General features: G+C 44.5%; 1 protein-coding gene across 3 annotated transcripts in view; it reads left to right on the top strand.

The window, feature by feature from the left end:
* Positions 1–6,101: 6,101 nt before the first annotated feature.
* Positions 6,102–15,192, top strand: part of EFCAB14 (EF-hand calcium binding domain 14) — a 42,587-nt gene continuing 33,496 nt past the window's right edge. For all 3 annotated transcript variants that reach the window (XM_010363004.2, XM_010363003.2, XM_010363001.2), the window contains exons 1-2: positions 6,102–7,339; positions 8,812–8,960. In XM_010363004.2, the coding sequence (XP_010361306.2) occupies positions 7,155–7,339; positions 8,812–8,960 (334 nt within the window). In that variant the 5' untranslated portion in view covers positions 6,102–7,154. The remainder of the gene's footprint in view (positions 7,340–8,811; positions 8,961–15,192) is intronic.

Raw genomic sequence — 15,192 nt, 5'->3', positions numbered from 1 at the left:
TCTCTCACACGGCCTTGCTGACTCAGCATGTCCCACTGTGTAGTCCATCCACAAACACCCAGCCTTGATAGTGGGAGCACAGGCCCACGAGCACACACATGCACATGCACACAGACCCCTCCTCAGTCAGAAGAGCCCTGCCTTCACGATCCAATCACCTTCTCTCTCAGCCTGTGCTGTTTAGGTTTTCTAGTTCAAATGGATTCCTCAGAGGTTCCATTCCCAGCCTCCCTGTCCACTCAGTGCACTTAGCAATTCCCCTGAAGCCTTTTAATGCTCACCATTTAAATTTAATTCTTACCACAGGAACTGCCAGGAGGTCAGCACTGTTAGATCCAATTTACAGATGAGGAACAGACTCAGAGAGGAAAAGGAACTGGCCTAAGGTCACACAGCTAGCGAGTGGAGAGGCTCAGATGCAAACCCAGGGGTGCTGGCCTCGGGCTCCCTCCATGGCCAGCTGCAGCCTCCATTCCAGCTCAAGCCCCAGGGGAAGGGACAGGCGTGGAGGCATGGTCAGGAGGGCAGGAGGTCACAGTACAGATTCTTTACTCCCAGGATTATTATTATTACCCTAAAATACAGCTAGTTGCTCCAGGCTTGCTTTTCCTCCCCCCACCCCACCCCCACTATAAACCTTTCTATGACATTTACAGGGTGGGGGGCATGGGGAGTAGGGGGAAACAGCATTGCCTGCATCCTGGGAACTCTTAAAGGGCAGAGCCTGAGTATTACTGGTGTTGTCCAGGACCTCACACACATTAGGGGCTCACCCAGGGCAGGTTTGAGGGATGGATGGATAAATAGGATCATTGAGATGAAGGGCAATGCCTGGGAACTCTTTAGAGTCTTTAGAGTCTCATCTTTTAATTCAGCAAACAGCTCGAAAAGATTCCCATCCCTCCCCCAGCACTGAGCCCTGTTTTGGATGCTAAAGACACATAGATGGGGAAACTGAGGCCACTACTTGGCAGAGACACAAAAGTTTGCAGCAATTCAGAATAGGATGTGCCTGGAATAGAAGGAGAATCTCAGCAGGGGCAGCCCTCACTCCTGCCCACAATAATGCTGTGAACCTATTGCTGCTTCCGGCTGTTCGGGACCCACCAGCAGAGAAGCCATTGTTTAGCTTGTTGCTTGGCCCGTTTCCTACTACCCAATCCTTCCCCTTCCCATTGTCCTTAGGCCCCTTATCAGGGTACAGGATGCAGCTGCCGGCACAGCAGCAAAAAGAATGGGAAGGGGCTGGGAGTAGTAGATGAGGCCATCCCAGGAGAGTTGAGAGGCTTCAGCTGGTGGTCCCTTTCAGAAGAGCTGCTGACAAAGGCCCCAGGCAGCGGGCTCTGCCAGCATGGCACTGGGCACTGGGTGCAGAACTCAGGCTTCAGAGGCAGAGAGATCCCGATTCAAGCCCCAGTATCTGCCACTGACATACTGTGTGTCCCTGGGCAAGCCTCTTTCAATCTCTGAGCAAGTTTCCTTGTTGGTTAGAGAAAGCATAAGATGCTTGCTTAGTGAAGAATGACTTACTGCATTGAGGAGTAACACAAAAATGCATGATACCTAAATATTTTTAAATGTTCATTTCTGTTCCTTCCCCCTACCTCAGCCATGGCAAAGTATCAAAAAAGATTATGTCAAAGAGGGCTTTTGTGACAAGTAGAAGCAGTGCTTTCTCTTAAGTAAATGAAGATGTTTTCCCACAACTGGGTTATCTGAAAAATCACATTGAATAAATCTATAATAAGTCCCATTTAGTAATTTATAATCACATTAACGGAACAGCTAACGTTTATTGAGTACTTACTATGTGTCAGACACATCGCTTCTGCACAGATACTCTGTGAGTTAAGTACTGTAGGGTTAATTTCATGGGTGTATGACCAGAGCAGCTGCACAGGGCCCGCCACTCAGAAGGGTGCCCTATACTTGAGGTTTAATTTTCTGTGGTCACCACCTTGAAATTCTTAATCATTCTATCTTTTAATCTGTGTCTTATAAGTAAAATTGGGTGGAGCAGTGGAGCACACCCTGGGTATTTGGAGCCTTGGTTCATACATGGTCCTGCCTCCTGTCACCTCCCCACCTCCTCCTCCCTGAGATGGATTCTCAGCTGTCTGTTCCCCCTACACACCCCACACACCTATCGCCACCACAACTCTATCCCAGGCAGGGGCCTGGGTGTCGGCACAGGGAGAGGAAGAGAGAGTTTGCATGCCAAGTCATGAAACAGGCCTCTTGCCTGTCTCATATGAGGGTCTACACTCACCTTGTATCACCAGACCTAAGGGAATACAAAATTAAATAGTGAATAATAAACGGCATGACAGGTTGAGAGAGACAGCAGAGACAGAAAAGGAACCCTGCATTTGCATTTGCATTTGCATTTGCACTTGCACTGGTCCTCATAAATTATGTAGCCAGTCCTGGGTACTATGATTGCCTCCATTTCACTGAGGTGGCAATCATAGTGGACAATGAGGCTCAGAGAGGCTCAGTAGTTTGTCCAGGATCACACAGCTGCCAAGTGGCAATCTTCAGACACAGATTTAGATCCCAGGTAAGGGAGGACTCCAAGATCTTAAAGAGCTTTCAGCTCAGGAATTAGGAGAGCTGGATCCAATTTTTGACCATGACCTCGGCAAGTTTGCCCCTACTATGTGCCTCAGCTTACCCAAGTGAAAGCATTCTATTGAGTCTTCCAAAGTAGCACAGGGTCTGAAAATTTGACTTTGCCAGTTACATGGGCTGTAATTTTGAGCACAGGGAAATCATCTTTGCCTACCTTCCCCATAGAGTTGCCAGGAGCATTCAGCAGACACATACCCACTCCGCATGACACTTCACAGCATATAAAGCACACCCATGCTACTCCCTGCTGCAAATAACATGAAGCAGAAGGCTGGGCTAGGAATATTATCATCCCCATATCACAGACAAAAACTTTGAAGCACCAGAACTCTAAAGTGACTTCCCCAAACTCACTGCGTTTCAGGCAAGTTTTGAATAGGTTAACAGGACTCCCCAGGATCATAATATGAATATCCCCAAAGGAGAAGATGGATCACAACCTTGTGAGTCTTGGTGTGGGAGGGCAGCAGGAGCCCCCACTCTGAGAGAGGTAGCTTAATCCCTGGCCTTGACAGTCCCAGGTCTGAGGAAGGAGGCCAGAGAGGTATCCAAGAGCTCCTGAAGGAAAAGAAACACCTGGCCAGTAACTTTCAAAGGGTGACAGCATCCTGTGTGATGTCTACCCAACATAGGAGGGGTGTTATCTACAGATCATAAGCAAACAGGCAGACAGAAGGACCAAGAGGCAGATCCAGCAGAAGCATCCCCCTGTTTGTCAATTCTACTTCTGCAGCCTCCCCACCCATGACCAGCCCACTGACCAGTCCTGGGAGAGATCTCCACCTGCAGAGTGCACAGGTTCTGGCACAGGTTCTGGCTGACCAGAAGTCCCTGCAGCTGGGGTGGTGTGTCCTTAGCCCTGCCCCACTCCCCTGGGTTCCTCAGTCCCTGGTTCCCTGGGAACCTGTATCATCTACAACAAAGGAGGGCTACCCCACCCTTGGGCCAGCCACCTCTCCTGCCTGGGGTTTCTGGCGACCACAGGATGTGTTTCAGAAATGGTTCTTGAAGTCAAGAGCCTCACCTGTCTATCCCCAGTCCTTCAGGGAAGCACTAGTGAAGAACTCCCCAATAAAACTTTCCGTGGTGGTGGAATTGTACTACTTCTTGCTGCCTGGTAGCCACTTGCCACATATGGCTACTGGACACAGGGGCCAATGATACTGAGGAACTAATTTAAAATGTGTATTTTGTTTTAATTATGTTAAATGGAGATTTAAATTATTATATGTGGCCAGTGGCTACTGTATTGGACAATGCAGCTCTGGAAACAAAAGGGGACAATACACCATGACTTAGGGCTTCAAAAACACTTTCACAGTCATCTCATTGTCCTGTGAAATAGGTGTTTATCCCATTTCACAGAGGAGAAAACTGAAGCTCAGAGAAACTAAATGGCTTCCATGCTGATGGAGCCAGGAAGAAGTAGAGACATGATTGAGTCCCAGGTTTCTTGATTTTGATTCCAAAATTCCACTCATACCTCTTTGCAACACTGCCCACTTACGTAGTCATCACATATTTATTGGGTCATTGTTATTTAGGAGCATGCTTCTGGGCTAGACACTTAAAAACAAATCAGATACAGGCCCAGGCTTTGCAAGAATCCTTAAACAAAAGCAGTGTGATTGCCACAATAAGAATATAGGCATAAAAATTACCTTAAGTGACTTTCTTCCAAGTAGCTCAAAGCACTTTGCTTTAATTCCATTTATATCTGATGACTTCCCAATTGATATTTCAGGCCCCAACCTGTGCCCAGAGAACTCTCAATGGGTATACCAAACAGCCTCCATTTGAATATTGAATTGGCTTCTCAAACTTGTCCCAAACCCGCTCTTCCCCATCTCAATAAATAACAATTCCTTGCTTCCAGTGTTTCCACCTCCAAACCCTCTCTTCTCTTCACACCTTTTATCTAATCTATCAGCAAAAATTGTCAGTTCTGTCTTCAAGAAGCATCCAGAATGCTCTCCATCTCTGCTACTGCCTCTCTAATCTATCAGCATTATCTCTAGCTGGACTGTTAACAAACTGCTCTCCTGTGTTCCTCACTCTCCCCTACTTTTTTCTACAAAGTAGCCAGAGTGATTTTTTTCTTTTTTTCTTTTTACTTTATTTTATTTTATGTTTTTGACACGGAGTCTCGCTCTGTCGCCAGACTGAAGTGCAGTGGCGCAATCTCGGCTCGTTGCAACCTCCGCCTCCTGGGGTTCAAGCCATTCTCCTGCCTCAGCCTCCCAAGTAGCTCGGATTACAAGTGCACACCACCACGCCCAGCTAATTTTTGTATTTTCAGTAGAGACAGGGTTTCACCATATTGGCCAGGATGGTCTCCATCCCCTGACCTCATGATCTGCCCGCCTTGGCCTCCCAAAATGCTGGGATTACAGGCGTGAGCCACCAGGCCCGGCCCAGAGCGATTTTTTTTTTTTTTAATGGAAAAGCTAGAGTATGCCACCTCTTAGCTTAAAGCCCCTAGTGCTTTCCCAAAGTCCTTTCAGTGATCCATAAGGCCCTAAAGCTTTGGCCTCTGATGCTTCTCTGACCTCATTTCCTATCACTCTGCTCCTTGCTCTTCTGGTCCAGCCACAACAGGTCTTCCTGGTCACTCCTTCCTGCAAACACTGCACAGCTCATTCCCTCACCTCCTCTGATAATCTCACTGAATGTTCCCTTTTCACAGAGGCACTCCCCATCACCTGACCGTGTTTCAATTTTCCTAATAACACTTATTACCTCCTGACATTTAAGATGTTTGCCTATTGTTGCTCTCCTCCCACTAGAGTGTAAATAAACTGCAGGAATAGATTGGCAGATAAGATACAGGATGCTCAGCTAAACTTGCATTTCACATACACAATGAATAATTTTTTAGTATGAGGATGTCCTAGATGTTGCATGGGATGTCTTAATGCTAAAAAATTGTTTGCTGTTTATCTGAAATTCTAACTTTACTGGGTGTCCTACATTTTCATTTGCTAAATCTGGCAACCCTACACAGGAAGACAAGGACCCTGGTTATTTTGTTCATGGCTGTATCCCCAGCGCTAGAACAGCTCCTGACACGTAGTAAGCTCTCAATAAATATTTATTGACTGAATGAATGTGTTCATTAATCTGAAACGCGCCTAAACTTTTAATAGCCTGTGTGAGAGCCAGAGGGGCGGAGCCTTCAGACTTGGTTAGTCCAGTTAACAACTGGGTGCCTGGGCGGCTGATGAACTTTCGAGGTAGGTCCAGCAGCTGGGTGCTTTGCCTGCCCCGCCCGCGCTCCGCAGGATGCAGAACTCCACCCGGCTCAGATGAGCAGCAGGTCCTGGAAGCCCTCCTGGGGGCGGGGCCACCCTAACCGGCGGGTGGGACCCAGCCCCAGCCAGGGCAGGGCCCCTTTAACGCCCCACCTCTCCGCCACGACTTTCGCCCCTGCGTGACGTCACCCAGGCGGGCGACCAATGGGAGCACGGCTTACTGGCAGGCGGCGCCGGTGGCCGCTGCCAAAGGGGAAGTGATCTGGGGCTGGAGCGATGGCCCGGGTCTGGAGCCCGCGGCCGCCGCCGCCGCCGCCACCAACACCAACAACAACGTGTCGGGAGCAGCCGCGGCCGAAGCCAGAGCAGGGGCCGGAGTCGCGGCTGGAGTGGGGCCTGCGCGTGTGAGTGGCCGAGAGTTGCCCGTGCCGGAGACCTCAAACTACCGGCGAGAGCGCTTCTGTCGGCCGAGCCGCCGTCGCCCGCAGCACCGTGTCCCCAAGGCCCAGACAGCGGGGCGGGGGTCTAGCAGGCGCGGGACTGGCTCCTCTCAGGCCGACCCTTCGAGCCGGGCTCCGGATCTTTCTCGGCCTCGGGCCTCCTTCACGTTCAGGACGGAGGCCGGAGAACGGTGATCATAACACACCCCAGCCGGCTTCCCCGGCCGGGCATTTTCTCTGCGGCCAAGCAGTGTTGGGATTGTAGCTGCTGGGAGCCCCCTCCTGCCGCCACCTGTCCTACCAGGAAGGGACTGACGCGTTCCCACGTTCTTGCTCTGCACGTCCCACACTCTTCCCATTCAGGAACAAGTTTCTCTTCCCTCTGCATTGGAAATCCTCCCCCGGAGGTCCAAAACACCTATTTTAAGCGTGCCCTTCCTCAGCTCCTGGAGCACTCTTAGAAGTATTGCCTACTTATCCGGGCTGAGAATCCTTCATTTTTGACTTGGCTTTTTTTCGCCCTTTGGAAGATAAAGGTCCCTTTCCACCCTCTACTAACACTCTGCGCCCAAGGCCTTATCCTTTGGGGTCACCAGCTCCTTGGCCATTTCTATGTGATTTCCCCCACCCATCTGAGTTCCAGTTTCCTCTGGGCTCCAATCTCCAGTCCCTGACGGATCTGGTCAGTCCCACCCCTAGGTGGGAGTGACCAGGGGGCTCTGGCCCAGGATCCCCAACCCTGGAAGGCAGCTCCAAGGCAGGAAGAGAATTGGGCGTCGGGTACGAACCTGGCAGCTCAGGAGTCGGGGCTCCACTTACCCCACACAAAAAGATGAAAAAGCGCAAAGAGCTCAATGCATTGATTGGTTTGGCTGGGGACAGCCGGAGAAAGAAGCCCAAGAAAGGCCCAAGCAGTCACCGCCTGCTTCGCACTGAGCCTCCCGAATCAGACTCTGAGTCCAGCTCCGAAGAGGAAGAGGAGTTCGGTGTGGTTGGAAATCGCTCTCGCTTTGCCAAGTGAGTAGTGGTGAAAAGTGGAATGGGAAGAAGGCATCTCCTTGCACTACCAAGGGGCCACATTGACAGGAAGGAGAAAGGAAGTCCTTAGGAAGAAAAAAGGGTGTAGACCTTGAAAGTCGAAGAGGGAAAAACGGTTTTAGGGAAAAGGTAAGTTCAGATCCTGAATGAAGAATAAGTTAGAGACCTGTCTTTAGGTGTAGAAAGAAAATCTCCAAATCTGAGGTGGAAATGTGGACTTCGGAGAATGTGCCAAGAGTCCAGGGAGTCCTAAAGAAGCGAAGAATGGAGACAGAGGAGCAGAGAAGCTTTGGAGACTAGACCTTTTAAAACAGTGTAGAACAAAGGAGAAACAGAGACTTTAAGACTGCAAATTATTTCGTTTTTGCACTCTTGATGATTCTGAATATTGGTGATGGGGAAATATGGTGAGAGATATACTGTAGGAAGTATGAGCCTTGAGAGTAGGTGGGGTTGAGGGGGCAAAAGAAGAGGCATCATTTTCCCTAGCCATTCATAGGTGTAGAGACCACTAGGCAAATCAAGTAGTAAGATTTGAGGATATTGGGATTGGGGCTCAGGGTGGGAAAGAACCAAAGGGAACTTTAAAAACGCCCTTGGACTCTGTGGAAGCACACTAAAAGAAAAGAGGATTCTGCTGAAGATGTGGAAACAATGGCTAGGCAGAAGGTCAGGGTGCTGACATTGAATGGTTGGTTGGTTTGTTTAAAATGTCTTGTTTTGTTAAAGGAGGAGTTTGATTTCTAATGAGCTTTGTCAACTTAGGCTGTTAAGGGCAATCCTGGGTTTGGGTTATGAAGGTCTGATGAAGTGTTACCTTCATCAGAAGATACCTGGAGTAGTTACCCTGCTAAGTTAGTTTAGACCTTGAAAGTTGGTTGATGTTTTGTGTGAAATCTAGCCCCTTCTGTGTTTCCTTACTTCTGAGCCAATAAGCTAGAATATACCAGGTGTCCACTTAAAACTAGAGATCCTGTTTCTTTCATTTCTTTTGCAGTAAAACTTGCTCAAACGTTTATAAAGTTTCAGGAAACTGAAACAAGATTCCCCGGAGTGAGTGAGTATGCATTTGAGAGAGAGAAATCAATAGGCAAATTACAGTGCAGAGATGGAATTGCAGAGAAACATTGGTCTTTACACTTTTGTGACCTGAGCTTGTATTCAAAGACCTCTGTCCTGATGATGACAGCTGCAGTGCCTTTACGTTCTTCCTTTTACCTGCAGGAGCTCCCTCTGTTTTATGTGACGTTTGAAACCTTTGTACCCAGTAGATGAACCCTTAATAGGTCATATTATTTATTCATTTAAGTGCTTTACCCTACCTTCCCTGGTTAATTCACTGGTTATTCATTTAGAGGAGATAATTGCATGGCAAAACGTGTACTATTTCTAATAAAGCTATACCCCATAATCACTTCTGTACTCATGGTTGAATTTGTCCTCTTGAGCAGGGGAGACTATTTACGATGCTGCAAGATCTGTTATCCGCTCTGTGGTTTTGTCATCCTTGCTGCCTGTGTTGTGGCCTGTGTTGGCTTGGTGTGGATGCAGGTTGCTCTCAAGGAGGATCTGGATGCCCTAAAGGAAAAATTTCGAACAAGTAAGTGGTTACTTTTTTTTTTTTTTTGAGACAGGGTCTTGCTCTGTTGCCCAGGCTGGAGTACAGTGGTACAATCTCTGCTCACTGCAACATCCGCCACCCAGGTTCAAGTGATTCTTGTGGTCAGCCTTCCGAGTAACGCCCAGCTAATTGTTTTGTATTTTTAGTAGAGACAGTTTTACCATGTTGGCCAGGCTGGTCTCAAACTCCTGACCTCAGTTGGTCCGCCCACCTCGGCCTCCCAAAGTGCTAGGATTACAGGCGTGAGCCACCGTGCCCGGCAGTGGTCACTCTTTTCAGGGTGTAATCTTGGACTCCTTTCCAGGTTCTGGGACAAAGTCAACCATGCTGAACGAAGAGTTTTTCTCATTCTAGTGAAGCAATTATACATTCCTCTCAGTATTTTTATACTCTTTTTGAGCTGTCTGCTTGAATGTTGTAACACTTATTTGTTTTTCAACTCACAAATAAAAGGCAGTGCTTATGCACCAGCAGGACAAGTAATATCTGAAATAATGGCATTGCAGTAAATGCTTAGCGTGCAGAAGGCAAGAGACTCCTACCCCTAGGATAGGAGTCTGGAACTTCGTGTAACCTCTACTTATAGCTTGCATCTCCCCAAGTATAAAGTGACAATGACAACACTGAGCTATTCCTTCTACCTCACAGGGCCATTTGAGAAAGAATGTGGGAGCATCTGTCAAACGATTGCCTCTTTAGAAAGACCAAATAAGAGCATAGGAATGGGCAATAATAAGAGTAGCTAACATTGTGGAAGGCCTGCTGTGTGCCAAGTCTCAAATCGTTTTCTTCACAAAATAATCCCGTGAGATGGCTATTTTTATTATCTTGTGCTCTTAGAAGGATTAAGTAATTTGTTCAGTGATTAAGTATGAAAGAGCTGAGCATCTTCTTGCCCCTTGCTGCCCAAGTTCACATTTATAGCACTACTATCTGCACCACTGTTCCCAGTGGCCTTGTAAGCCTACGCACATTTATTCAAGTGCCTACAAATCTCTTTGATATCAACTTGGTCAGTAATCTAAAAGAAGTTTAGTAGAAGAAACAGGAAGAACTGGTTTTCTGCATACTTAACCAGTTTTCAAGCTTAGAGCAAGGACTGATAGATTTCTTTCCTTAGCTGTGCTTATACTGGTGACATGATCTGTTTCAAGAAAAAAAATTTAAATACCATTAATGAGTGTTATCATTTTAAAGTTTTAGGAAACTTGCACTAATTTACATATTCATGAAGGGCTTACAACAACCATACCTACTTTGAACACTATCCAACTGTCAGAAATGTTTGTCTCATGAATGAGTTTTAAAATTTAAGGAGGTTTTCAAGTCATAGAGTTTTGTATATTCTAAATTGTAAAGTTGTATTTTACACATCCAAATTACTTTTTCATTTATTTTCTTTTTTTTTTTTTTTTTTTTTTTTTTTTTTTTTTTTTTTTTGAGATAAGGTCTTGCTCTATCACCCAAGCCGGAGTGCAGTGGCATCTGGCTCATTGCAGCCTTGACCTCATGGGCTCAAGCAGTCCTCCCGCGTCAGCACCCCACACTCCCAACCCCAGTAGCTGAAACTACAAGCACGCACCACCCTCTGCTAATTTTCGTATGTTTGTAAAAGACAGGGTTTTGCTATGTTGCCCAGACTGGTCTCAAACTCCTGGGCTCAAGTGGTCTGCCTGCCTCAGCCTCCCGAAGTGCTGGAATTACAACTGTAAGCCACTGTACTCGGCCCAAATTACTTTTTCCAAAAGGTATGTTTGCACAGTAGCTTTGACTGGATTTAACAAATTTTTTTTGTTTTTTTTTTTTTTTTAGCAACACTGAAATTTTTGGCTCTAGGTTTCAAGGGTTAATCTTCTAAGCAAAGGCACCAGTTTCAACTTAATCACAAAATATCCTAACCTTAATAGCATGAGCACACCAGGAAACTGACCACAAGGCTTTCTCAAGGTCATAAAGAAATCTGGCTCCAGAATTGGAGTTCTTACTTTCCATCTTAAACCTAGAAGATTACAATATCCTCACTTTCCCATCTGAAGCCTAGAAGATTACCATATCCCAACTTCTCTTGGCTGCCTACAGTTGCTCAAGTTTTGAACCCAGCCTAAGAACAGCTAATTTTTAGTGTGTTAATGATATTTCTAGTGATGTTGCTTTGAAACAAACGAACAAAAGTTAAAATACTAACTTTGGTTTTCTTCTGAGTTTCTGATTCTGGGGATGGGGATTCAGTATGCCACAATTCTCTGCCAGAATCCTAACCTGGATTACCAATTTTTGGAGTATGGTATAAGAAACAATGAGATATGTACCCCATAGTTATTTTTCCTCCTTTATAGTTGTCCTTGCAATATTGCACAGTGTCTCTAAGGCCAATTTTTTCTTTATATGTAAGTAGTAAGCATAACTTGGAAACTAGGTTCTCAGAAACAGTGTTCAACCATAAATCATCTGTCTGTGCCGTCATCTCTCTGTAATTAGTTAATTGGGTCTCCTAACTACAGCCTTGCAGTTAGTTAGACTTGTAGTTGAGCTATAGGCTTGTGATGTAGCTTGTTTTGATCACATATAGCAATTATTTATTTATATATTTCAAAACATTGCTCAATTCACGCATCCAGGGATTCCTGTTTCTGACTGCTCTGCACCTGTGTTTACGGGATACTTACGTAATTTATAGGGTTAGCTGAGCTTTTCAGGTAATGTCTTTGGGAATGCAAACAAAGTACTACATTTTAAAAATAGACCAGATACATATAATAGACCTGGCAATCAGTCAACAAATATTTATTGAACACTTGTTAATACCAATCCCTGGAAATACTATACTGTCTTCAGGATATGTCAAGAATTATACCCTGGACTGCAGACCCTGCTTTCTACCACTGAGCCACATTCTCCTAGGACCCTGACTACATTTGTCAGCAAGCTGAATGAAGCACATTTGGAATTGTCAGTCCAGCTGCTTTGTTGGCTTTGATTTGCTACAATAGAAATGCCAGCACCTGCAATGTCTTCCTGACATTGCAAAGCAGGACTTCCTGAGGGAGGGTAGGGGATGAGGTATAGTCAGTCCATAGGCTAAACCATTGTAGACTACTTGGGAGTTTTTTTATGAGAACCAGCATCTTGACTAAATGGAACCAATCTTGTTAGGTTTAAATAATCATTCTTTGAATTATGCTTCTTTTTTGGTTTTTTTTTGGTTGGTTAGTTGGTTGGTTGGTTGTTTTTGAGGTGGAGTTTTGCTCTTGTCACCAAGACTAGAGTGCAATGGCACGATCTTGACTCACTACAACCTCTGCCTCCCAGGTTCAAGTGATTCTCCTGCCACAGCCTCCTGAGTAGTTGGGATTACAGGTACATGCCACCACACGCAGCTAATTTTTTTTTTAGTAGAGACAGGGTTTCACCTTGTTGGCCAGGCTGGTCTCGAAACTCCTGACCTCAGGTAATTCACTCATCTCAGCCTCCCAAAGTGCTGGGATTACAGGCCTGAGCCACCACACCCTGCCTAAATATATTTTTTAAGGTTAATTTTTTTTTCTTGTTTTTCAAGAAGACAGTGGGATTCACGAATTTGGATAAGACCACCTGCTTGTCTGGCTTTAATACCTTTTTGAGAAATCCAGAACTTCTTGATTTTATTTCTATAAATTTTCCAAGACACTTGCAAGGAAAGGAAGAAGGATTGCTGAAATACCTGAAATAGAAAGCAAGGCAGATAGGCTTTTTTTTGTTTTGTTTTGTTTTTTTTTTTCAGTCAAAGAGAAACTTGATCCTTAAGCTAAAAGTACTGACTTGCCCTGAAACTCTTAGCTCAGTACTCTTTTTTCCAAAACCAGATACTTCAAAAGACCTCCACAGTTATTCTAAGGAAGATTCTATTCTAAACCATCCTTTTCTGTCACTCAACTATGGAACACTTGAGTAAATGAAAAGAAATTTGGAAGAGTATAAATAAATGTGGAAAGTGTAAATAAATCAGGCACCTCCTCTTCTGTCCATACAGACAAAGTAGTGACTTGGTCATTTAGCGCAGAACTTAAAAATGGTCTTGTGCTAACGAGGGCATTAGGGGATATAGGTATCTGTGACCTCTAAAGTGTAGTAGAAAAAGTACTGGTCCTAGGAGCAGCAGGTTTGACTTTTTGAATTCTGGCTTTGCAAAACTAGCTGTAAAACTTAGACAAGTCACTTATGGGCCTTCATTTTCTCATCTATAAAATATAAAGATGTATTTGTGCTACCAAAGCACTTTGGGCATTCCTCTGTCATAACATCAGTCACACTGTATAGTAATTCTGTGACCATGCCTGGCTCCCCACTAGACTGAGAGCTTCAGGGTCTTTTGTATATACTGGTACCCATGCAGGGCTGGGCACATGGTGGAGGCTTAATAGCAAGTTGTTGAATAATTAATACATAAAAGTTTATTGCAAACTGGAAAGACATTGTATAACTATAAAATATAGTTTATTTTATATTTAATCTTGTCAACATTATGTTTACTGTTTGGTATATGTTGACATTTTTCCATTTCCTCACCTTAAAGATTAGGGAATCAAAAGAACTAGGTACGTTATTTTGAGCATTAACATACAAAATTTTAAATTATTTGCTTCCTATATTGGAAAAACATGAATTAGTAATCATAAGTTATTTGTTTGTTTGCTACACTTCCATTTATGTAATAAATGTACCTCTACTTGGCTTGCCTCTCCTAAAAAGCTCCAAACCAGATAATCATTGTGATCCCCTCTTGGCTCATACAATCCTCAGGATCCAGAATATTTTCAGGGCTGGTCAGCTTTATATGTTTATTAGTTAATAATTGTAACCCAGGTTATTTATGTATTTGTCTATTTCCTCTTCCACTCCCACCTCCTAGTTCGTGCATATAGACTGCAGGAAAGAGAGACTTTGCCCCTTGCCCCTTTTGGGTACCTGAGTATGGCAGATGTTTGTTGGATGAGTTCTTCTTTATAACCTAACTGAAAATGTATAGGAAATTCAGTGAAATGAATTTAGACTGGCTGGTAAAATGTTTTCACTGTATGAGATAGATATATTCCTGTAAACCATGTGTAAATCAAGTGCTATATTAAAAGCACCTGCTGGAAACTACTGGGCAAAAGGAAATCAGTATGTGGAAGACATCCACACCCCCATGTTTATTATAGCATTATTCGCAATAGCCAATATATGGAATAACCTAGTGTCCAACAGGTTTCTTCATCCAACAGATGGATGAAGAAAATGTAGTATATATACACAGTAGAATACTATTCAGCCATAAAAAAGAATGAAATCCTGTCATTCTCGGCAATAAGGATGGAACTGAAGGACATTGTTAAGTGAAATGAGCTGGGAACGGAAAGTTAAACACTACATGTTCTCACTCATATGTGGAAGATAAGAAAAGTTTATCTCACTGGGTGTGGTGACTCACGCCTGTAATCCCAGCAACTAAGGACGCTGAGGCAGAAGGATCACTTGAGCCCAGGGGTTTGAGACCAGTCCAGGGAAGCATAGCAAGACACCATCTCTTAAAAAGTTAAGGCATGGTGGTGCAAGCTTGTAGTCCCAGCTATTCAGAAGGCTGAGGGAGAAGGATCGCTTGAGCCCGGGAGTTTGAGGCTGCAGTGAGCTGTGATCATGCCGCTGCCCTTCAGCCTGGGTAACAGAGAGAGACCTCATGTCTAAACAAAATAAAAATATATTTCAAAACAATGTGATTCTATAGAAGTAAAAAAATACAACAGGATACTAGAGGCTGAGAAGAGTAGGGGAAGAAAGGATAGGGAGAGATTGGTTAAAGGATGAAAAATTACAGCTAGATAGGAGGAGAAAGTTCTAGTGTTATGTACCACTGTAGCATGACTAGAGTTAACACTAGATAGTTCCAAATAGCTATAAGGAGGATATCAAATATTCCCGACACAAAGAAATGATAAATGTTTGAGATGATGGATATGCTGATTACTCTGATCTGATCACTATACATTATATGTATGGAAACATTGCTGTGTACCCTGTAAATATGTATAATTACCGAATATCAATTTTTTTAAATGTTAAAGCATGTAGGAAGTCTGTCATTATAATGAAACCCTTTGGCAAACATTTTTGGAAAATGAGGAAATATATCTCATTTCTTTTCATTATTCTGAATTTTCAATAGTGAGCTTGCTTAAAATAAGGATACCACCAT

This window comes from Rhinopithecus roxellana, chromosome 12 (assembly GCF_007565055.1).
Source record: "Rhinopithecus roxellana isolate Shanxi Qingling chromosome 12, ASM756505v1, whole genome shotgun sequence".
Taxonomy (NCBI): Eukaryota; Metazoa; Chordata; class Mammalia; order Primates; family Cercopithecidae; genus Rhinopithecus; species Rhinopithecus roxellana.
Note: the sequence above shows the minus strand (reverse complement) of the source record. Positions and strands in the feature narration are given on the sequence as shown.